The 24982-nt window shown below is 40.3% G+C and overlaps 1 protein-coding gene across 2 annotated transcripts in view; it reads right to left on the reverse strand.

Moving 5' to 3' along the window:
• TNIP1 (TNFAIP3 interacting protein 1) overlaps positions 1–24982 on the reverse strand; it is a 739301-nt gene that overhangs the window by 551303 nt on the left and 163016 nt on the right. For both annotated transcript variants that reach the window (XM_044069404.1, XM_044069403.1), the window contains exon 5: positions 1201–1266. In XM_044069404.1, coding sequence (XP_043925339.1) covers positions 1201–1266 — 66 coding nt within the window. The remainder of the gene's footprint in view (positions 1–1200; positions 1267–24982) is intronic.

The following is a 24982-nucleotide window of genomic DNA, read 5'->3' on the forward strand; positions in this document are numbered from 1 at the left end:
ACCAAAAAAGCTGAAATAAGAAGAAAATCATTTTACGTTGCTCAACTTGTAAGTAACGGATACGGCAACCAGATCCAAGGAAGTTACAGTATCACTCTACTCGGCCCTTATCAGACCTATCATTGAATACAATGTTTCCCCCCTCTGGCATGTATCTAACCAGACACCTGCAACAGTTGGAGTGCCCACAAAGGTTCTCACCTGGAGAATTCAGGACATGAATATCCTGTCCTACACTAATCACCTAAAGGCTCTACCACTGTATTCAGTCTCCTACAGGCTGCTGAGAGGAGATCTTTTCCTGGCTTACAGGGCTTCCTCAGACTCATAGCAAAACAAACATCATCATAAACACTAGCTCCAGAGATATGAACTTCATCTGTGACAAACAGTACATGCTGGAGATACCCAAAAGGTTTAGGGGTGAGGCTAGGCTTGGAAGGACCCCTAGTGGTTGTTAGCCTAGTAACAACCTATGAACCACCTTTACAAATTTTGTAATTTCAGTTTCCTGATCTATTTCACAACTTTAATTTCAAATACTCTAGTAAGATATCAGCAAATAGAGATGAAATCAAAGTGTTATGCTGCAACAGTTCCATATCAATATCACTACCTATCTTCCCATACAGACACCCAATACATGCATTGCACCATTTTACTAAGGATGTCTCTACAAATGTGCTCATAGGTTTATACATTAGTACCAGGCTAACTGCCCTTGTGTGCCATTTTAAGCCTACCCAATCAGCCTGCTTAATCTGCTATCATGGCTAAGATAATGGTTCATCCTAGTGAAATGATCAGCACTAAATTGTTTCACCAGTTCACTCTGGCAACAGCTGCCTATTGTGGGTCTGCTCTTTGCTAGCCATATATTCTAGAGTTACATCCTATATGGTAATGACACAGGTAGTGTACCTAGTCAGTCAACAGGCAGCTGCTTAGGGTGATGACCCCATTTCATTATGAGCAGAAAAGGCTTCACACAAAACCAAAACATATTACACTAATGAGACACAACAGCTGCACTGTACAGCCCTAATCCAGTTAATTAATCCCAACTTAGAAGTGTACCTCTTAGCATAAAACTGGATTTTTGTGGGGTTAGAAAGTGGTAAACTGCTTAAAAATGTTACTGCTTAATCAATATGGTAATTGGTTTACATTTAATCTATAGAGAAGACTGTATTCACTTACCATTTTCTTACCATCAGACTTTTTCTGCTCAACTGGTGAAACCACTTCAAACTCAGATGAAGATCCCTTAAAAATCAATAGGAACAAAATTACTTCACATAACATGAATAGCGATTCATATTCTTAATATGCAGCAATCACTTAAAAAATAAATAACATTATTCTTCAATAAAGTTCAGAAACACATAAAATTAGTATTCATTGACCATGTTTTGTATTAACATCTTTACTGCTCTCTCTCTCCCATCCTATATAGCAAATGTATTCTGCAAGTAGATTCACTAGCTATAAAGTACAGTTGTGTACACTTACCATAAATGTAGATGTTCAAGTGTATTCACTGTTGCAGTCACTACATTTGGGTAATCCTGCTGGCAGGTTGCCCTCAGTCGGCCTGAATTCCAAAGTCCTGGGTCCTGTGTCGTCAGGTCGGCAGGGGTATAAAAGAAGCAGCCAACGCCATTTTCTTTAGTTTTTCTTGCCCCAGATGTCAGGTGCCCCTTAAAAGGGTAGGCAAAATTTATATGTATATAAATAATTACATGCACCGATATAAACTTTACCTTCATCTACAAGCAAATACACCACATAGGTTGTATAAATCAGAGAAGGAAAGACAGGCTCCAACAGAAGAAAAGGGGGATAGCGGGTGGGTAACCTGGACTGCAACAGTGAATGCACTCGAACATCTACATTTATGGTAAGTGTACACAACTGTACTATGCTCTTCGTGTTTCACTGTTGCAGTCATTACATTTGGGTAGAGTCCCAAAGCTATTGGTTGGGAGGCTGGAGCTAAACAGCATTAGGAGCGGCTATGAAGCCCTGCAGAACTGCAGTGGTAAAGCCTGCCCTGGATTTAGAGTAGAGTGGCAGATGATAGCGCTTTGTAAAGGTGTGCACTGAACTCCAAGTAGCAGCCTCTAAAATGTCCTTGGTAGGTACTCCCCTGAGAAAGGCTGCTGAAGTGGCTGCAGCTCTGGTTGAATGTGGCCTAATGCCCTTAGGCACTGGCTTGCCATGGTGTACATAGCAGAAATGAATGCAGTGGCCTATCCACTTTGAAATAGTCTGCTTTGAGATAGCCTTTCCTTGTGATCCTGCAACGCATGTCACTAGTAATTGCTCTGTCTTTCTGAAAAATTTGGTTTTGTCCAAGTAGAATCTAAGCTGTCTGTGTACGTCCAAAGAATGCAGAATTCTCTCCCCATTGTTCTGTGGATTTGGATAAAAAGTTGGCAGATGAACTCAAAGAGACTCTGTCTGGATAAAAAATGATAAAAGGTTCTACAGCCATGAGTGCTTGTAGCTCTGAAACTCGTCTTGCAGAAGTTATTGCTAAGAGCAGAGCTGTTTTCCAAGATAAAAACTTTATATCAGCAGTAGCAGCTGGCTCAAAAGGAGGCAGGGTGAGTTTTTCCAAGACATAGTTGAGGTCCCATGCAGGCATTGGTGATCTCCTTGGAGGCCTTACATTTCTGGCCCCTCTGAGGTACTGCTTTAATAAGGGATGAGAAAAGATTGGTGGCTCTGCATTGTAATGAGCTGAAATGGCAGAGGTATGAATTTTAGTAGATGAAAAAGATAGGCCTTTGTCCAGCATCTCAGTTAAGTATTGCAAAATCTGAGGAATATTTGGCACAGCTGTATCAGATCCTTGCACCTGGTTCCAAGCACATAATTTCTTCCATTTTCCAGCATAAGATTTTCTAGTACTAGGCCTCCTGGCTTCCAAAATGACATCCATCACAGCTTTACTGAGAGGTTTGTTTTGTATGACTACATTATCCGCCATGCTGCCAGGTTTAAAGTCCTGAGTTGGCTGTGCAGGATCTGATTGTTTTGCTGGGACAGTAGATGAGGTATTTGAGGTAAGGTCCAAGTGGGGCATTGAGACAAGTTCCTTAGTATTGGATACCAGTACTGGCGGGGCCAGTCTGGGGCAATCAGCATCATCTTTGGCTTCTCCTGTCTGACCTTTAGGAGTACCTTGGGGAGGAGAGGCAGAGGGAGAAAGGCATATACTGATAGGTTTTTCCAGCTGAAAGATAGGGCGTCCACTTTCCATGCTTGTCTGTGATAAATCCTTGTGCAGAATCTTTTTAGTTGGTAGTTGTGAGGGGAGGCAAACAGATCTATGTCCGGGCATCCCCATTTCCTTGTTATCATGCTGAAGACTTGTGGACCCAGCTGCCACTCATGGGGATCCATGAGGTTTCTGCTTAGTTCATCTGCCAGAGTATTTTTCCTTCCTGGCAGGAATTGTGCCTGCAGATGTACTTGGTAGGTCAATGCTGTGTCCCACAAAGTCATGGCTAGTCTGCAAAGGGGGTAAGAATGTGTGCCCCCCTGCTTGTTTATATACCATATGACTGTGGTGTTGTCTGTCTTTATCAGTAGTTGTCCTGGATGAAGTAGGTCCTTGAAGGCTGTCAGGGCATTTTGAACAGCTATCATCTCTTTTTGATTGATATGTAGATGCATTTGGTTTGAGGTCCATGTGCCCTGAATGCATCTTCCTGCCATGTGGGCCCCCCAGTCATAATCTGAAGCATCCATTGTTAGTGTCTGCCTGGCTGGGGGTAATGTGAATGGCTGTCCCTTGTTTTGGTGACAAGCCTTTGCCCACCATGGAAACTCCTGTTGCAGGCAGGGAATGAGAGTAATCATAGTTTCCAGGCTGGGGCAATGTTGAGTCCAAACACTTTTTAGGTACCATTGAAGTTTCCTCATATGCAGTCTTGCATATGGAATTAGTAGGATGCAGGATGCCATGAAGCCCAAAGCCTGCAGAATTTTCTTGCAGATAACTGGGCCTTTGTTGCCAACATTTTGAAATAGGTAGTCAGTTGCCTTTGTTTGTCTGGAGTGAGATAAGCCATCTGGGCAGTTGTATTTAAGCTTGCACCCAGGAATATTATCTCTTGAGAGGATACTAGTTTTGATTTCTTTTCGTTGACTCTGTACCCTAGGCATGTTAGAAGTCTTTTCACAAACACCAGATGCTGTAGAAGAATGTCCTTGTTCTCTGCTTGAATTAGACAGTCGTCCAAGTAAGGATATATTTGTATTCCTGTTTGTCTGCAGAATGCAATTACTGATGCCAGGCACTTTGTAAAGACACTGGGCGCAGTAGATAAGCTAAAGGGCAGTGCAGAGAATTGGTAATGCATTGAGCCAGCCTTGAATCTGAGGTATCTTCTGCATATTTGTCTGACTGGGACATGCAGGTATGCCTCTTTTAGGTCTAAAGTTCAAGTCAAGAGTTCTTGCCCAGCATGGGCAGAAGCTGCTGCAAAGTCAACATCTTGAATTTTGGTATATCCAGGAATGTGTTCAGAATAGATAGACACAGTATTGGCCTCCAGGCCTTGTCCTTTCTGGGTACCAAGAACAGTCTTGAGTAAAATCCTTCTGGTACTTGTTGAATGGCCCCCATGTCCATGAGGGACGAGACTTGTTTTTGTGTCTCTGCCCATTGATTTTTTGGCAGATCTGGCCAGCCATTTGGCTTTGGCAGAGTATGGAAATGAAACTTGTAGCCTTGTGACACAAAATTTAGAACCTACTTGTCCTGGGTTATAATCTGCCCATTTTGAGGAAAAAGGGCTAATTTTCCCCCTAAGGGTGCTGCCAGGAGATAAGTGCTTGGTGCACTCCGAGGGAAGTCATTGGGACTGTTTCCTGTATGGTTGCGATTTCTCTTCTCCCAACTTTGGAGGTAGAAGCACCCCATTGCTTTGACCTGTATGAACCTTGCGCTTGGGATCTGCCCCTTTGAGGTCTGTCTGACACAGGAAAGGACCATTTCTTTGTTGGCCAGTGCCTACTAAACCTAGGTGGCTGTACTTGTAAGAAATCTTTGACCGTTTGCATAGATTTAGCTTTGTCCTCCATTTTCTTTAACACCTCTTCTGCCTTAACACCAAACAAAGTATCATGCTGTAAAGGTGCATCTAATAATCTAACTTTGACATGATCAGGCAGATTTTATTTCTTTAACCAAGCATGCCTCCTAATTACACAGAGCCCGTAACTGCGGCCCTGCAGGAGGCCTCCAAAGAATCACAACCACATTGCAAAGTATGCTTTCCAACCTGTTCAGCTGCATGCAATAAATCCTGCATTTCCTTGTTTTCTGCACATTCAGAGTTTAACAACATTTTCTGTTTAAGCAATGCCATGACATGTTGTTGATATCTGAGCATATGAAACTGACAGTTTAAGGCCCTTATAGCCAAGGTAGCAGATGTGTAAACCTTTTGTTCCCCATCTATCCAGTGCCCTAGAATCTCTGTCAGAGGGGGTAGGGTTTTTTGAAGCGGAAGCCTTAACTCGTTTGGGACCCTGAGAAATAGTTTCTGGGTCTGCAGCAGGGTTTTTAAAAAGGAATTTATGAGAGTCAGGAACCCTGTGATATCTGTCAGGCTTAACAGGAGCTTTTCTGACAAATTGTCCGGTTACAATTTTAATTCAAAACTGACACTGATGTCAAATGACATCAGGTCCCTCAGGTCAGCCAGCATTTCAAACAGGGGAAGGCAGCATTTTCAGAATGCAATGCAAGTGATTTTTGAAGTTCGACTTTGGATTATGGGGAAGGCATAGGAGAACCAGCAAGGCAGCATTTAAGTCCAAATCTGTAAGGAGGTGAGTTGAGAAGTGCTTCTGAGTTGAGTTACATGGTTGTGAAAGACAGCATTACATAGTGTTTTTCTTTTTCATGCATGAATTTTTAGATAGGCAACCCTTTACTATATTAAACCACTGACAGTCTCCTGTCTGTGCTAGTTTACAATTTGTTTATTTACTCTGAATACTGTGAGTCAAAGCACAGTTAGGTTAACCTTAGATATTTGAAATGGTAGTTTATTTTAAAGCAAATGAAATTTTGATTATGTGCAGAGTATCCAAAATGTTTTAGGTTGCTAAATGGATCTGTGAACATTAATGTTTAGATCATTCCATGGTGAAGCCTTTGCCAATATAAAATGGACTACATTTACTGTGGAAAATGGATATTAATTCACATTGGCTTATTTGGCAATTCTCAAGTTAATAGTGCTAATATTTTGAAAGTCTCCCTGATTGTCCTTGACTAACTTGGGAGTGGTCACTGAGTTTATTGCAATTTGTCCCTGATTGCTTGAGAGCTAGGCAGATGACTGCAGTATATTCCTTTTAATTTTGATCTGGTTGTTTACAAGATGATGGTTCTTCTGACAGGTTACTGGAGTGGAGCTGACTGCTTTGGAACATTAGCAACAAAGGTAGTGTGCGTGTGTGTGTGTGTAAATGCCCCCCATATAATACACTTGGTGGCTAGAGGTACTCAGGCTCAAACCCTGTACCTTGACAACAGGGTAAAAAGAGCCTGTAGCCATCACCACCACTTAGTTTTGCCCAGGTTTTTGGTGCTAAGAATTGAGAGCTATAGTGAAAAGTACTGAATTTGTATTCCCCCATTATTGGCTTTGTTTGTCCAGGTTTTTTGTGCTAAGAGGTTGACAACTATGAGAAATTAATTCACTAAATGATAGCCATTAAGTTTCAGTCTTCCAATTTTTGAGGAACCTGCTGATTTGGCATAGTGGCATGTTGCTCTAACTGTAAAATGTTCAAACACTAAATTTAAAATGTGCTCTAGCAAGTGTGCTGTATTATACAAGGAATATAATTTAATAAAGTCAGGAATGTGCATCAAAGAAAAGAACACATGAATGTTTCTTGTTTTGTGTCCAAGGGGCCTATGATTTGAAAACAGACCAAAGGTAATCTTTATCCACCCATGGCCATGCATTTTCTTTGGATGTGGTGTGGGTTTCAATGCTGTTTCAATGGATGTGAGTTTCAAGAGTAGAGAAGTTTTAATGCCATTGCCATGTAAGATATGATTGTTGTTAGTACTGTCATTTCTTAGAACATTTTAAAATGTTATCATCCTAAACTTGGGAAAACAATGAGCAATGCTGTTTCCGTGAATGTGAGATTTAAAAGGCAGATTAGTTTTAATGCCAAGTCTGTTTTCATTGTGAGACTGTATTGCTTTGTTTAGCAAATGTGCATCAGTGTTTTGTGCTATAAAATTTGAAATAAATGTTTTAAATTAAATCCAAATATCTGTAATCACTGTAGAAGTAAAGCAGAAGACAGTATGCACAGTGAGAGTTTTGAACAGTGTTTATGGCAACTGGCAAGAAATTGGCTAAAAGCAGGCATCCCATCCGCTGATGTCACTGTTATGTCACAAAATGGGTGCGGCATTGATGGGAATGGGTGGGAGTCCGGTTTTAGCTACAAAGAAAGCTGGCAACCCTAACAGGAGCTGGAGGTAAGGAGTCAGGGGTAAGACTAAACTCCAAAAACACATCATCTACAATGTCTAACACAGGTGGAATGGCTAGTGGCCTGTGTTGAGGTAGTAAAAGGAAATCCCTGAGCGTCTTTTTAGATTCTGAAAAATCTTGGCTCTCCCAGTGGAAATGCTCCCTCATGGTATGCAAGGTTTCCCCAAAAGAATAGTCCTCTGGAGAAGAAGCTGAAGTTATAGATTCTTCAGCATCAGAATCCTCATAGGGGGGAAGAGAATATTCCTGATCAGAAGAGGAATCAAAAGAAATGGAAACCTGATCTGAAGATTCATAGTCAGTCTCTTGCCTAAGCCTCTTTTCAGGAGGGGGATGGGAACCCCTGATGATCAAGGTAATCAAGTCTTCGGCCATTTTGAGCATCTGTTTTTTGGGCATAGAGACCTGACCATGTGGCTCTTGAGTTTGTTTTTTTGCTTTAGAGGGTGCTTTAGTCTTTGCCTTTGAAGCTGAAGTCGGTTTAATGTAAAGATGTTTAGGTCTGAATACACCCTCAGAAGCCGGTGCTTGCTCAGCGGCTCCGGACCCATCTGAAGGAATAGTATCCGAGGCTCCAATACCTTGAGTTTCCAGCAGCATGGCCAACTTCACATGGGAGTCGGTAGCGGTCTGCAACTCTAAAGTAGCGGGTGTCAGGGGCTGCGAAAGCACCTCACTGAGAACCGGCAACTGGCTTAAGAGAAGCTTTTTCGTTGGTTTTGGGCCTCTGTTGTCTATCTCTCTCCTTTTCTTCGCGCTTTTTGTGAACTCAGGTAGTCAGATGGCTATCTGACGACATTTCTGGATAATTAAACTGGCGTACAAAATAGTTTAAAGCAAAATCATACCGATGCTTAATAGTGCGTTGGTTAAATCTAGCACAAAACTGACAACCAGAAACATTGTGATCAGGGCCTAGGCAAGGAATACAGTAAGAATGAAAATCCTTATGAGGTATTTGCTTTCCACAAGAAATACAATTATTTACTTTTTCTGACATCGGTCTGCAAGAAAAAAGTTTCCCCAATGGGTATTTAGCTTTATTGAAGACTTCGGATCTGAAACTCGAACACGAAAATCTCAGGAGTCGGCCGACCAGCACTTGCGAACTGCTTCTGCTTTGGGCACCGCGCGGCAAGAAAGACTAAAGAAAATGGCGTTGGCTGCTTCTTTTATACCCCTGACGACCTGACGTCAGGGAAGGGGTGACAGCAGCCGACACAGGACCCAGGACTTTGGAATTCAGGCCGACTGAGAGGGCAATCTGCCAGCAGTATTACCCAAATGTAATGACTGCAACAGTGAAACACGAAGAACATCTACTTTAAAACCCAACAAGTTTCATTTCCATCTACTAAATAAATGACAATGTTCCTGTCTAGAACTAGAAGAAATATTTAAGGACAAATTATCACAACAACACACACAAAAAAACAGAAGGAATGCTTCTGTCTCCTTAAATTCTCCAAAACAAAACCCCCCCTAAAAACTAAAAAAACAGAAGCATGGATGGATTAAAACAAGTAGTTTTAATAATGTATTAGTGGAAAATACTAATAAACATCCACGTGTAAATCAAATAAAATAGGGTAAGTACTCGTCTCTCTCAAAATAAAAAAAAAAAAAAATATTTGCAACAGCATTGGACACGAGCCTACATTTGAATTATTGCAACTTAAAAAAATATATAAACATGTATATTTATATTGTTACCTTACCAATATGCCTGGGATAAATTCAAGACAGATAATTCACAGGCTGCATACTCATCTTGTTAAGCAAAATAACAGACTAAATTGCTGGATGCTAAAGGTACTAACATAAATGCACAAGAGCCAGCTGACATTCATGTCCAGTTGCAACACTGAGTCATTTTCCTGCATCACATCCTGAGGAAGACATCACCAAAAGGATCAATAAGCCTCTACACCTAGAAAACAATCACAGGAATGAGACAAAAACATTGCCAACAGGTAAGCAGAAGATAGTCTGGCACAAGTGATTTTCATCCCATTAACTCTGCTCTTCACATCTTCTCATTCATCGATTTTTTTACTCCTACCTACCTGCCCCTTCTACCCTTTACTATTCTCATCTTATTCTCCAAGTTCTTTTCATCTGCCTTTTTCATGTACAATCTTTCTGTAGTGTCATGAGACTGTACAGTTCATTGCATGTTTGCACTTTGATTCCTTATACAGTGTATAGTGTCAGTAATCCATTACACTTGAATCATTATACTCATCATGTTGGTGAATACCTATGTTTAACCTGAAAAAGCTCTGTTTGTATTTCTTTTTAGCTATTCCTCACCACCTTTGCTTTTATACACTTTCTGTGTAAATGTGTTTGATTCTAACATTCTGTTCTACACACTTTTTGTAATAGTGTTTGATTTCATCACTGTACTCTTCATCTGGTTGTATACCCTGCGCTGAACTTGAAAATCCTACATTGGGATCAGTGCTCTACGCAAGTCAAGAAATGAACAAATGAACAAAAAATAGTGTATGGCAAGTCACAGAGAAGTGGCATTAACTAGTGTCCTAATATACAAAGTGCCGCAATTTATACTGCAGTATAAGACAGTGATAATACATAGTAGGTACTTCAAATGCCATGTGAAAAGTTAAAAAATTATTGCATCTTATTATCTTAGCAGATGGGATGATTCAATCATACTCACAGCTCACATATGAAAGAATATACCCACTAAACTTAAAAGAAGATGCAACTAAAATATCTTAAACTTCCACGCCCCTCTGAACCTGGATGACACTGAGGCCTGATCTGTGCTGTACACAAAAGCACTGTATAGCCACATTTATAGCTACATAGAGGAGGCAAGTACGTGTCTGAGTCAAACCTATTATTACTGGCAAAAATAAACCACCCAGGTGGACCCCCAGCATAAACAGGTCATTCAATAAAAGGAAAATAATCCTCTCCAAAGCCAAGAAGGAAAAGACAACAGTGCAAAAAGACACTCACCAGTCTAAACAAATTATACAGGTGGTTGAATCTGCCAAAGCAAATTAAGAGGCAAAGACAGCCTACCAGGTGAAAGATAACTAGAAGGCTTTTTTAATTATGTTCGTAACCTCAGGGGAAACACTCAAATATGAGTTGAGTTGAGTTGATTATGACTGGCAACACTTACACCCAGCGTGGAACTATAGTAAACCTGCTGGCCAACAAGTTCAGTTCAAACTTTGCCCCCCGCAATCAACTCCTACCACACCCAAAGAAATTCTCACAACCATTCCCCGTACCAGTCATTACGAGGGAACAAGTCCTTATTCAGTTGCTATAGCCAAAAACACAGCTTCCATGGGTCCTTACAACATTTCAGAATGCTTCTTAAATAGCTTAAAACAGGATCTATCAGGGTCACTATAAACCCCCTTTAACCACAGCCAGCCATAGTGCCACTGTACTCAGCCCTCATTAGGCCTATAATAGAGTACAATGCTCCCTTCTGCATGTACCTAACCAGGTACTTGCACCAGCTGGAGCACCACCCAAGGTTTCTTACTAAAAAAGTACAAAGAGTAAGACACATGTCTTATACAGACTGACTAAAGGTCCTACCCCTTTACTCCATCTCATATCGTTTATTGAGAGGTGACTAATGCCTGACCTACAAGGCATTCTCTGATCCCGACCTGATGAAAATGTTACATATTTGCAAGAAAAATTACATGAGGGCTATGTGTTCCATGGGCCTGAAACTTATTTGTGATTCTAACAGAACATGCTGAACAGAAAGATTCATATCCTAAAGGCTACCACAACTATGGAATAAACAAACTTCCCATCTTTGTAAAACAAAGTCCATCCCTCACTCTTTTCAATAAGAATTTGGATAAATGGATGGGGAACCGTAAATTAATTTCTGGTGTACTGGCTATGTCCCTTATGGACAAAGGCAGTCTGTAAAATGACTCGGAGCTCCAACACCCAAAGACCCACTATCCCTATACTTCCCAATCCCATACCTGGAGATTTAAAATATAATATTGTCATATCCTGTATATTATTGGCTAGGCCTGTAAAGGTTCTTGTGCCATTAGCCTAGTAATCACCTATGAACCTATAACATAACTGAACTATAACACTACCATATTTCATATCACCACTAATGTACTACTTGGACTTGACTTAGTGTTACCTAGCTGTAACTGTATGCCATCCTCCAAACATGAATGTCATCTTTAATTGTTATCGTGATATATATCAAGCTCATGACTGGAAAGGGTCCAGACAGTCAGCCAATCTATCCAGGAAATAAACAAATAAATAGCACAGTGAATGTGTTACCTACCATATAATCAGATCTCTGAGAATCGCATCTACAGCTGTCAAACCAGTGGGATGGTAAGGCTGACTAATGGACTCAGTATAAAAGTAGGTTATTAATTTCTTTCTTACCTTTCTAGTAATTATCACCTAAAGATAACACTTCCCAGCTTACTTACTCAAGCAGAATTTCAAATTAAAGCCAAACCAAAAAAAAGAGGGGTCACCACTGCCTATTCAAGACCAACACTGCACATTGCACTGCATTTTTGCATCCTGAAGGTGGCAGCAGCAAGTGCACATAAAGGGAGAGGGGAGCTCTTGACTAACCAGAATTTGCAAGCCAAAAAAAACCATCAGTAAATAAAAGCTTGTAAGTACTGTTGCACGCACATTTTTAAGAAAAGACACTTCTAGATTATAGTCCAATAATGTCCCACGGCCATTTCTGAATAACCTACAGCTTGCTCTCCTGCAGGATGGTTAAAAGTTAACTTTCTTTAAAAAGGTGTCTGCAAAGGAATATTTTTTTGTATGTGCAATATATCAAACAGTAGAAAGATTACCAAGTTTTAAAATATGTGACACCAGCTACAATTCTATTAACAATGCAAAACAAAAAACAGCCTTCTGAAGTAGTGGTTTGTTACACTGCTGTATTTTGTGGCAGCAATTACCAGTGATTTTTAGCTGAATTTAACATGGAAGAAGTTAGGTTCCTGTTACTTGCAATCAAACCTTGCCTTGCTTAGAATGTCTTGGGGGCTCTAAACCAGATGTAGAGGACCTCAACTCTCTTGAGTTTTGAATGGGAGACACAACACCTGATGATCAGAAGAGGATGCAGATAAAAGCAGCTCATTCCTAAGTGAGAATCTTGATTTTTATGTGTTAAGGACATAATCTACTGGTTTCAGTTTACTTGTTAGTCAACTGTATATTGGCCATTTTAGTTAACCTAGGGATTCACTGATAGGTAATAGTATATTTATGCAAGATCCCAGAACAGGGAAGTTCCCGTTTTCTCCACTGTTTTGAGATCTTGAGCTTAGTACATTACAGATGCATGAGATGCGGAGTTGCAGGGGGACAAATTTATAATGCATGAGATGTGGGGTTGCATGGGGACAAGTTTATAATGCATGAGATGTGGGGTTGCAGGTGACAAGTTTATTTCTGTACTTTTAAGTACAGTCATTTGCATAGTATTCAGCTAACATGCAACCAATGGAATATATAATAACAGTTCTCTGAAACACTCAACATATAGCAAATCAAGTCCAGTGTTACCATATGAAACATTTGGAATGACTTCAGCCAAATTAAATATTATAGAAGTTAAGTTCCTCAGTCTATAGATTTACTTGCATAATTATAAACTCTTGGAAAGTGTAACATGCTGATCCACAAAGGGTGCCTTTTCAGACTGGGCTCAAGTGTAAAGCTCAGGAAGACATATAATAAGAGAAGAGTTTACAAACTGCACACCAGTTGACTATACAATAAATGTTAAATAAATATGGGAAAAGAAAACTTAGAATTTACAAACTCAGTTAATATAAAATATTACTTATATTAAATTTGAAGGTATGTCAGTTCACTAGTGTGCCTGCCCATGATTAAGTTCTCTGCCTTATGACAGAGTCCCAAAATATACTTCAGCTCCTCAAGCCCTGGAACTGAATAAAACATGTATTAAAATGAATGGACTAATGTTTACCTGGTAATTTCTTAGTACAATTACTACTACAGATTATGAATAGAAAGAGTGAGTGTTAGGTTAATGGCGTGGGATAGGAAGTCTTCCAGTTGTAAAAGTTTTAAGTATCAATGAGGCTAACCGGTCTGGGTGCTAATTAACAAGTAGTAGGCTTGCCTCAGTGGTGTTCTTAATGAGAAGACAATGCAATGAGTCTAAAGATTCAAAATATATAGTTATGTAGGAATGGTCTGTTGAGCTGCAAAGGCAATAAGTAGGAGATTGCATTCTGTTCAAAGTAGTACACTTCATTATCATGGATCTCTGTTCAAGGGATAGAAATTGAGATTATTCAAACACTACTGTAGGAGTTTGTTTAACCTGGCCATTGTTGAATGTGCTAACCAAAGCTGAGTGATTGTTTTAGCCAAACATCTAGAAATGCATGTATAATCAAGGACATTTCCGATCAGCTCCCTGATGACTCAACTTGGGCAATTTTTTATGCGCTGTTTGATTCTAAACAATAACAGAACAACATTTTGGATCCTATTTGATAAACTATAGAGGTTTTGCTTCAATTGTTCATGAACTGCCATGTTGGAGGTAAGGTTCTCCAGACAATAGCGGTGGTAATGATAATAATGACGGGCAGGAATGCATAAAAACTTCTTTAAGGGATGAAAGTTATTGAGAAAGCAAGTTAAATAAAAAGGGAGAAAAGTAGGATGGATAACACAAAACCCTCAGAAAAAAATAGTGGCTGATGATGCAGTTCCCAAGTTAAGAAAATATCTGATTTTGACACAGTTCATGAGAAATTGTTTACAACTGCCCCAGACATTTGTTTGCGCAACTCCGGGCACAGTTACTCAGTGACAGAGTATGGAGATTTTTGATCCACTGTAAAGTAAAACACAAACTGCATAGGGACTTAGACTTTCAGGTAAATCATTGTTACAGTAGTACTGATTACTGTTATTTCAGCTGCAAAAGGATTGACATCTATTCCTACTTCAAAAGCTCAGCAACATTCCCCTTCTAGTTGTTGTTGACATTCAACTACCATGGTCAACAGGACTATTTCCATTATAAAACTGATATCCATACATCCATGCCATTTTGAGCTTTCTTGACCAGAAAACGTTAAAGGGCATATACCTTGAAATCTCCTGAGTAAGGCCTTATAATTAACCTTAGAGAGAGAGAGAGAGAGAGAGAGAGAGAGAGAGAGAGAAAGAAACAAGAAAAGGCCCTCAAATTCTAAATTGTGGGGATGGGTAAGAGAACTAGGACTCATCAAATCTATTCAGACCCGAACAGGCCTGAGACGCTGTACAAATAAAGTGAAAGGGTTGGCAGCGTAAGGACAATGTACCTCACCCAAGCTCAGCCAAAAATGCCTATATACAGAATGAGGGGATGGTGATGGGGAACAGAAATGTAACATAAGTTGTTAGACAGCTCTAAAATATTCTTCATTTATTTCATCACTGCAATAATCATGACAACTGGGATGATTCCTAGAACTCATGAAGAGAGGGATATGGCCAGCAAGGAAGAGATAGGCTGCACTATATCCAATGGGATGGTCTTAGCAAACCTATCACTTGCCATGAAAGACAAGTCTGGTTTGCAGTGCTTTGAAAAATTATGGACAGAGCACCATGTAGCTGCTTCTAAGATAGCTTGAGTACTCGACCCCTCGAGGAAAGCTACAGCTGTTGTATTAATTCTGTGGACTGAAAATTCCATCTAGTTTTTTTTACTCTGGAAAGGATAACAGAACATGATACATTGGACTACACATCTGGAAATTGTCTGTTTGAAGCTGGGCCTTCCCACCTTTCCTCTTACAAAGAACACAGATGAACGAAGCATCAAATATCTTTAGTTCTGTATAAGTAATATCTCAGTTGTCTGTGCACATGCAAGGAGTGTAGTCATAACCAGCCTTAGGCACAGGTCAACTAGGCAGCTGCCAAGGGCACCAGTTTCGCTTCTCTTGTAGAGATGCATTTTGGATATCTGTTTACTTATTTCTTACGTAAAGAAAATCTGCATTTCTTTACAGTAAATAATTAATGGAAAAGCAACACTATCATACAGTGACAACAGCACCCTAGGGAGGAAGCGCAACAGATATGGCCATTCAACTTCATGTCCTCCTGCTTGTCCCACCCATAATCTACCTGATTTACTATCAAGGTAGATCACGGAAGGGACAAAGGAAGAGGTCAATAAATTCAAAACAGGGAGCCATGTATGAAGAAAGCTTGGCAATGGTGTTTGATCACACAAACACATTGTACACACACACACACATATATATATATATATATATATATATATATATATATATATATATATATATAGTTATTTGTGTGTGTGTAAATATATGCATATACAGACACACACACACACATATTTTGGTTACTGGCAAACAAGCAGATCTATTGGATGGCTGGGACTAGCTAGTTCTCAGCATTCCCTGATTTTGAAGAATACTCCTGATTTTGCTTGCCTTGTCCCTGGCCACAGCATACCTCTCAACTATCTGGATTTTTGCCTCATTCTTTTTGTATGTTCCACATAAAATTTTTGGTTTGCTAGCAAATCAGTGAGGACAGAAGTCACTACATAACACACATTTAAGTTTCAGATTTCATACCCTTCACAAAATGCATTCTAATGCAAAACCTGTTTTTCCAGCAACTTTCTAAATGTATAAGAACAATATTTAAAATCTCTCCCTGATTTTAGGCCTTTATCCCGCCATTATGTTTTACTCTGTCTACATTTATAGTGCTAAGAGATTTAAGAGGTGTTTTCCCTCACATTTTCATAGGGGGTCAATGCTTTACTGGTTTGTTGATGCAAAACCTGGTGTTCAATGAACTAAATGAATTTGAGTAAGAGAAAAATGCTTGTCTTTCTTTGGGAAAATATGACTAATGGTAGCTTTTTGCTCATTACTCTGACATTGTAAGGTTACTGTGATTTGTGTACAGGAGCTCTGAATACTTTAATGTGTGTTTCCATAGAACAATGCAGAAAAAGCTGATGAATCTGCATATAACTCTATAGGAGACAGCTGATAATTTCAGTTGCATGCATTGCCAGTTAGAAATTTGTGGAAAAATTAGAATTTTTTTATATTAGTAATGTGATGTTAGAATTTCACAACTACATCAAGAAGTGTGGCACAGAAAAAGGGGGAGAGATTTCCGAGACATATTGAATTTAATTTATGGTTGGAAGCTTAGAGTATAGAAATGTTTTAGGATGTTTCTTTTATCTACGATAGCTGTCATTTTAGCTATAAAAGAAATGAGTTTTTCTCTGTATAAACCATCACTAGTTGGCTATGCAGGTTTAGTAGGCATTTGCAGGATTAATGTAATTTATACACAGCATTTTGGAATACTTATGTATAGCTGCTTTTTCATGGAGTAGAGTTGATGCACAATTCATGTCTATTTTTTGTATCGCAAACATCTGAAGTCCACACAAAAGTAACAATAACTGTTAGGTGGTGGACAGAGCTGTCAACATAACTTACTTTAAATACCCCTTTCTGTTTTTGTCATGCTTGGTCATGGTTTTTGAATGACCATAGCCGGCGTTAGGCACCCGTGAAACCCGCGGCCGCGGGGAGATCCCGATTACATCCCAGCAAACGAGGGCCCCCACACAGCAGCTGCGAGTTTCTCTGTCCCCTCTGCTCTTTGCTCAGCAAAGCACCTTTTGGACATCCACACAGCTCAGTAACAACACCGCGCGACTGCAAACTGTTTTCTTCCTCTTTTTTTTTTTTTCGTGCCTGTAAGCACAGGAACTGATTGGCTGCAGCAGCCGGGAAAATAACTTGTTTTTTTTTTTTTTTTTGACATGTAATAATGTCCAACCTGTCACTGGATAAGGAGGTTGAACTAGTAAATAAAAGGTAGGAAAGCAGGATTTAGCAATCTGCTGTACCAACTGGATGTGAGATGTTTTGTTTAGCATGTGTAGATAGCGTCAGGAGCCAGTCGGAGAGAGTTTTTAAATGTTAGTATCATTGACTTAGAATGTAGACAGAATTAGGGTGCATGCATTAATACGCATTTTTGAAGTAAAATAACTCTAACTGTAGTGAATGACTTTATTTGATGATTACAGTCCACCCCTCTTTCTTTTCTGAAAGTGTCAGGGAGTTTAAGAAGGTCGGAGCAAAAATATGAGCCAAAACCAAGGACACGAGAGACGTTGTGTAGAGCAAGTTGGAGATTAAACAGTGTACGGTACGGGCAGCCAAGTTTATTTTGTGTGGAGAGGGGACAAGGCAAAGTTAAAAGACCCAAAAAGATTGCTCTCCCTTGGACTAATATTTGAAACTTGTCAAAAGCGGAGTCAGTGTTCTAAGTCCTACACAAACTAAACAAATACTACACCTTTCAACTTTCCAGATTTTGGCAGAATGCCCATATATTTGCCTCGTATATTTGGTCTGTTCGTCACAAACATTTGTGGTTTTGCGGCAAATTATTGAGGGTTGAAGTCACTAAAAGATATACATTTCAGTCTTGGACTTCATATCTCTCAGTAAATAAATGCTAATGCAAAGCTTATTACCCTACTACTTTCTAAATTCATAAGCGCCATATTTTGGGTCTGTGACCTCCATTATATTTAGCTTTGCACATATTTATTGCACTTGGAGGTGGAGAGGTATAACAAACCCATAAATATAAATTATGTATTTTATGGTATGTATGTTGCAACATGAATATATTTTGTTTCTTAGGGGAGATCTTTGTTCATAGATTGGCACTAGGCTATCGGCCCTAGGGCCTATACAAGCCTAGCCATAACAATTCCCTGGCTATTTCTTCACAGAATACTTACTTCCCAGGTCCCCTATTTAGCAGGGCGATTGACGTGATCCCCGGGGTGAATTTCCTATCTCCCATCCAGTCATCAAGGTTACTTTTGAAGAGGCAAATCAAACAAAGCAGTACTGGATAAAAAGCCTCTGCTGAACCAAGAAAATGCAATATCCAAACAGAAGAGGCTCAACACAGTTTGTTAAAGTCAGAAGAAGCGTTGTTGAAACGTGAAAGCGCTTACTTTTACTGCAGTATTAAATTGTTTTATTTTATTAAGTGGTTGTGGTGAGCCTCTTCTGTTTGGATATTGTACTTCTGAAGAGGGCCACAGAGGTGTGCAGCTTGACATGTATGGGCAGTCTATGGTTCAGGAACATATCCCCCCAGCATGTTTTGTTCATTGTGATGACCAGGTTTAGATCCCTGGAGCATGTGGCTCTGAGGGATTGGGATTTCTTTAAGTGTATCATGTCCAACAGCACTGGGCTTGACATGACCTTGTACATGTTAAGCACAGATTGCCTCTGAGTAAGTGATATGTGACAGAGTATAGCTGGAATTTTTTAGACAGTCAGCACAGGGCATCTGCTTTAGGCCTGTGATTCTTTTAGTGAGGTATTTCTGTGGCCTTTCCAGTTGTTGCAGATGTCTTGTGAGGTACATACCAAATGGGGAGCTCTACTCCAATAGTGGGTCTAATGAAGGTTGAGTACAGCGGGAAAATTACCTCCTTTTTCTGGATGAAAAGCCCTTAGTGATGAGGTGTGCTACATAGAAGGATTTCCTGACTGTTGTGGCTATGTGGTTATCGAAGATGAGACCACTGTCCATCTGTCCCTAAGTCCCTTATCACACTGTACTGCCACTTGTGGTAATTCATGGGTACATGTTTTTCCCAAAGGGGATAGCTATACATTTCTTAGCATTGAGCTTGAGCCCATGGCTCTGGCACCAAGCATCTGTTTCTGTAAGGGCCTTTTGTAGAATATCCACATCATTTGCGGATGCAATAATGGCTCCCAGTTTGCAGTCATCAGCAAACTTTGTTAGCCAGAGTCCCTTAGTGTTGGCCTGTACTTCAGAGAAGTAGATGCCAAACGAGAGCGTTCCCAGGACTGAACCCTGAGGTATTCCGCTTGTCACTTGTCTGGAGCTGGAGTTTGAGTCGGCTACTTTTACAGTGTGGGTTCTGTCAGTAAGCCAGTTGGCAACCCATCGCAATGCCCAACTTAGTAAGTTTATCTATGATTCCAGACTGGGGGATGGTGTTGAAAGCCTTGGCGAGGTCCAGATAGGCTGTGTGGACCGCCTTACCCTCATCCACAGCTCTGGAGACTGATTCGAAGAAGTCATTCAGGTTGAGGAGACAAGATTGGCCTTTTATGAAACCAAGCTGGGTGGGATCCAGTGTTTGAAGGTTGCCAATGTCTTTGTTTATAAGTTCCATGGCTTTGCAGATCAGGCTTGTCAGACTGATGGGATGATTGTTCCCGGGATCCAAGGTGGATCCCCCCTTGTGGAGTGGGATAACTGTAGCTGTGTGCCACTCATTGGGCACAAAGCCTGAGGTGAGGCAATGATAAAACGTGACACTTAGGTGAGGTGCCAGTTCATTTTGTAGTTCATGTAATACACAGCCCGGGATGTCGTCTGGTCCCATGGATGCTGTATTCTTAGCTTTGGAGAGTGCAGATTTTTACCTGTGTGGCCGTGATTATCAGAATTTGGCAATCATTTGGTATTGAGATGGGCCCTATAGGGGGTAAGAGGGGGGTGAAGTTGGCACTGAATCGATCTGCCAGGATATTGGCAATATCCTTGGAATCAGTATATTTAATGCCATTCTGTTGTAGCTCAGAACAAAACTGAGCATTGCCATTTAGATTCTTGACATAACTATAGAATGCCTTGTGGTTGTTCTTGGAATCTTTGGCAATTTTATTTTCGTAACTAGCTTTGGAGGATTTTATGAGGGGATCTCAGCTTCTTACTGAGGCTGGTAATGGAGTTTTTTTGCATCCTGGGATTTTCTTCTTTTCTGCAACAGTTTCTTTTGTCTGTTGTACAATTTGTTTATGGCAGGGGGAACTACCAGACTGGATTCCTTTTTTTGGAGGAGACCGTCTTGGTTATATTTGGAATGGCATGATTCATGCATGAGTGGATGTGCTTGCACAGTGCCTTAGTGTAAGATTCAGCAGTCAAACTTTCAGTTCCTGTCTGCATGGGTGTCATGAAGTTTGTCACTTTTGACCTGAGTAGCATGAAGTTGGCTTTGGAGAAGTTTTTTTATGGAGGTTTCCCTACTTGGGGGGTAGGATGTGGACATCAAAGGTGATTAGCTTATGGTCAGACCTGACCAATGAGGTGAGGAGCACTGATGTGGAGCATCAATCTCCATGTTGGTAATGACCAGGTCTAGGATATTTGAGCCCCTGGTGGAACTATGGATTAGTTGATCCAGGGCATTGGAATTTATGAATTCCAAGAACCGTTGGGCAAAGGTGTTGGTACCCAAGTAGTTTTCCAATTAATGGCAGGGTATGTAAAATCACTCAGTATTACGGTGTTTGGTTGTATCTTAATATTTTCCAGTATGTTTAGAAAGGTGTAGTGGAAATCTTGGGGCATGGTGGGGGATCTGTAGCAAGCTACAATTTGGATTGCAGTCTTACCTAGTGTTAGTTGCACCTGCAGAATTTCCGATGCATTGTGTTGGACAACAAGCTTGGAGGTGTAAATATCCTTGGTGAATATGGACACTCCTCTGCCTTTAGTGCTTCGGTCCTGGTTTGGTGGCCGAAAAGTGTGGTAAGGGTTGTAGCCTGGTGCTGCAGGGGTGCTCTCTGGAGCCTTGAACCAGGTCTCAGTTACTGCACAGATGCAGCATGAACTAAAAGACTGCTTCTGAGGGGTGGCAATGACAGGGTGATAGATTGACTGAAGTGCCTAGGGGGGCCCAAACCTGAGATTTGCTGGGGGCCCCTAAAATGCTAACACCAGCCCTGTGAATGACTGACAGCAAGAAAGAAGAATGCCAAGATGCAGCAAGTGAGGCTGTCACCCCCCCCACACACACACACACACACACACACACACACACACACACACACACACACACACACACACACACACGCCTTGTGTTCCTGTGGTGAGGGATGCAGGGGGAGCTCCCCAATAGACGTTATGCTGTCAATCTGCAAAAGTGGTGGATGATATGACTTACTAGAGGGCGAGGGTAAAGCTTGTGACCGCACACCCTGTGGGTTGTTTAAAATGAGCTGTCTGAATAAAGTAACTGACCCTTTATTTAAAAACAGTGTTTTCTACAATGCACCATGTGGGTGTTTAAAGTAAGTTTTGTCAATATGTCTGCATAAAGTAATTGACCTTCTCATTTTCTCATTTTAAACACTCACTATCTGGCTTTGCAGGACTAGTGTGCACTTTCAGTTGCATGTAGAAGGTAGCCAATCCTTTTGCAGTTTGTTCAGTTTAAACAGGCACTATCTGAGTTTGTAGGATTAGTGTGCAATTGCAGGATTAATGTGATTTGTGCAAAGTAGCTTGGACTACTTGAATGTGTGGCTACTGTTTCCATGGAACAAAGATGAAATACATGACTGTCATTTTTAGCTGCAACTGCTGGGCGGGGGTGCAAATTGTCTATATAGAGTAACTTACCTTCATTGTTTTTCTAGGTTTTAATAGTCACATATAAAGGACTATTGTGATCTGTGTGAAGCAACTTGGAATACAATGTGTGGCTACTGTTTGTGTGGAAGTTCACTGAGATGAAATACAATACATGGCCATCATTTTTTATTATAATTGCCTGAACTGCATGCAGATGTAGTTATAACTTCTGAGTGAGGGTTGCAGCTGTTTCTTGAAAGTAACTGACTTTATTCTTTGTCATTTTAAACCATCGATATCTGGCTTTCAAGACAAGTGTGCATTTCTGTGAGAAAAATGTACTTCTAAGCTTTCTGTTTCCTCTTTCCTTCGCTTAAATTCCATATCCTGCAAAGCTGTCTTCTAATACCTTAAACCAACTGTCTATTCTAACATGCTTATAACCACTATTTGTAAACTTAACTCAAACTATATGCAAACTAAACAACCAGCAGGTAAATACTTGTCAATTATTCTGTCATATTATATGCTACTACACTGCTACTTCCTTAATGAAGGAGTTCCTGACAAAAAGTGTATAATTTTGTATCTAGCATTGGTGCCTATACAATATTAATGGGAAAACTGGTTCTAATGTTGTAATATTGTAGTGACATCGTTAAATAATGTGTTCCTGTGAAGATTGTATAACTTTGTATATAGCCTCGTTGCCTTTACAACATTTATGATAATCTTTGTACTAACTTTAACTAATACTGTACTGTACTTTGCATACATGTAAACTGTGGATCGAACATTATTAATTGTCAACTGCAAACCACCTTTTTAATACTGTACTACACTTTGCATATTTGTAAACTGTGAAGCTTTTCTCCTCGGGCCCCCGCTGAAAAACGGCTATCAACTCAGACTAACTTGGTCAACAAATGTCAAATAAGTAAATAAAATAAATAAATTCTTAACTAACATCTGAGATTTGCACAGACAAAGTAACTATAATTGTTGAGGCTGTCTGTACAGGAAAACAACTAGCTGCCTGTTGTTGCTTGCTCATTATTTTTGCTTTTAATGATTAACCCTCTTTGTGATGTAAACAAAACATGTTGGAGGTACAGGTACGTGTCTCAAAGATTACCCCTTCTCTGGAACAGACTCCCCCATTCATTAGAAAGAGAGCTCTTCCCTAAGGCTATTCAAATGCAATTTGGACCACTTGAAGGGAAATTGCAAACTCATCCCAGCCTTCTCGCCTGTATCCCTTATGAACAGGGTCACCTTGTAGATGCCCTAAGGCATAGGCATTTACCAAAGCCATACTAGTCCTAAGACACTGATAACTGGGAAAACTAGGACATGAATGGCTAGGTTAAAAAGGCTCTGATGCCATTTAGCCTATTAGCCTGCTATGATCTTATAATCCTCATGGGGAAACTTTTAAAGTAACTGAATATTTGAATGGGTGGCAACTGTTTGCGTGAGGCAAAAGTGAACTACATTACACAGACATCCTCTTCTAGCACAGTCAGATGTCTGAACTGTACACAGAAGTGGCTATAATTGCCTTGTGGGGGTGGAAGCTGTACAGATGAAAGTAACCAACCATCTTGAGATTTGCTCAGTTAAAATCACCTTTGAAAAAAAACAAGGCATAAAATGCTTCACAGAACATGAAACCTTTACCACTTCTGGGAGTGGGGCTAATACTCCAAGACTATTTAACTGAATTTGACACAAGCTTAGTAATGGCATGTGTCCTGAATCGCATACAGTCTAAATCTTGCAGCACACTTCATCACTGTAGTTTCTGTTGGTGGATGGCGACAGTGTTCTTATTTCTTTACATTTTTCCAAAACCTCAGAAGTGTGCAGTGCATAGGTCACTGGCTTATTTTTGGGCTGGGGATTGTGTGGCCATTACTTCTTTAATGGTCTTCATAAACTTCAGAGGTGTGCACACAAGGTCACTACTTCATGTAAAGCAGCAGTGTGCTCTCTAGGAGGAACAAGTTGGAAGCTTTACTGTGATCATTTTTTTTCACCTTCCTCTCAAACATCAGAGACTTATAAAGGTGTCTATCTTTTGTGAGAGTGCATGCAGGCATGCTGTAAAAGTCCGACAGCAATAGGTTGGAATATATTATGTATTATTTGTTTCAGTTATGTCCCAGTGGCCATCTTTTGGGAATGGGGTAATGTTGCATGCTGTGTACATGCATGACAGCAGTAACTTGAAATAAATATGACTGTGGCCATTTGTGACTTCACTTGTATCCCAGTCTAAAACCAGAGGAGATGCACAGAAGCTGACTTTTTAGGGGGGGGGTGTACTATTTTCAGATATGATTTATATATACTCACAACCATTTGTCATCACAGATCTTACCAGAACAGTACATGTCCTACTTCTCAATGTTGCAGTATTTTTCACTCTCTCGATATCCTACAGAAGATAACCAAGTCCAGCCAGGATACAAACAGCTTTACAACAGATGTATGTCCTACATGCAACGCATAAAGTACAAATCCTCAGAAAGTACAGGTGTGTAACTAAACCTACCATAAAAGTAGATGTCTGAATGACCACTGCTGCAGTAGCCTTAGCTATATGGGTGATACCCTGCCAAGTATATAACAGCAAGCCACCTTCCAAAGCTTCAGGAAACCTTCCACAAACTAAACCATCAAGCAGCTTGCATGGAGCGGACTAAAAATAAGCTTGGGTGAAAATCCCTTCAGAGCTTTCCTGCCAACAGAGAAAAGAAGGCTAAGACCTGAAAGAACAATGCTAGAAACAACAGAAAATAAATAACGCCCTGGAATAAACAGCATAGCAAAAAAAATAAATAAATAAATGGGATGAAGGGAGGGAGCAGCTACTGCAACTGTGATCATTTGAAGTTATATTACACAACTGTACTATGTTCATCATATTG

Source organism: Protopterus annectens, chromosome 4.part0, assembly GCF_019279795.1.
Source record: "Protopterus annectens isolate FY-2018-M chromosome 4.part0, PAN1.0, whole genome shotgun sequence".
NCBI classification, from domain to species: domain Eukaryota; kingdom Metazoa; phylum Chordata; order Ceratodontiformes; family Protopteridae; genus Protopterus; species Protopterus annectens.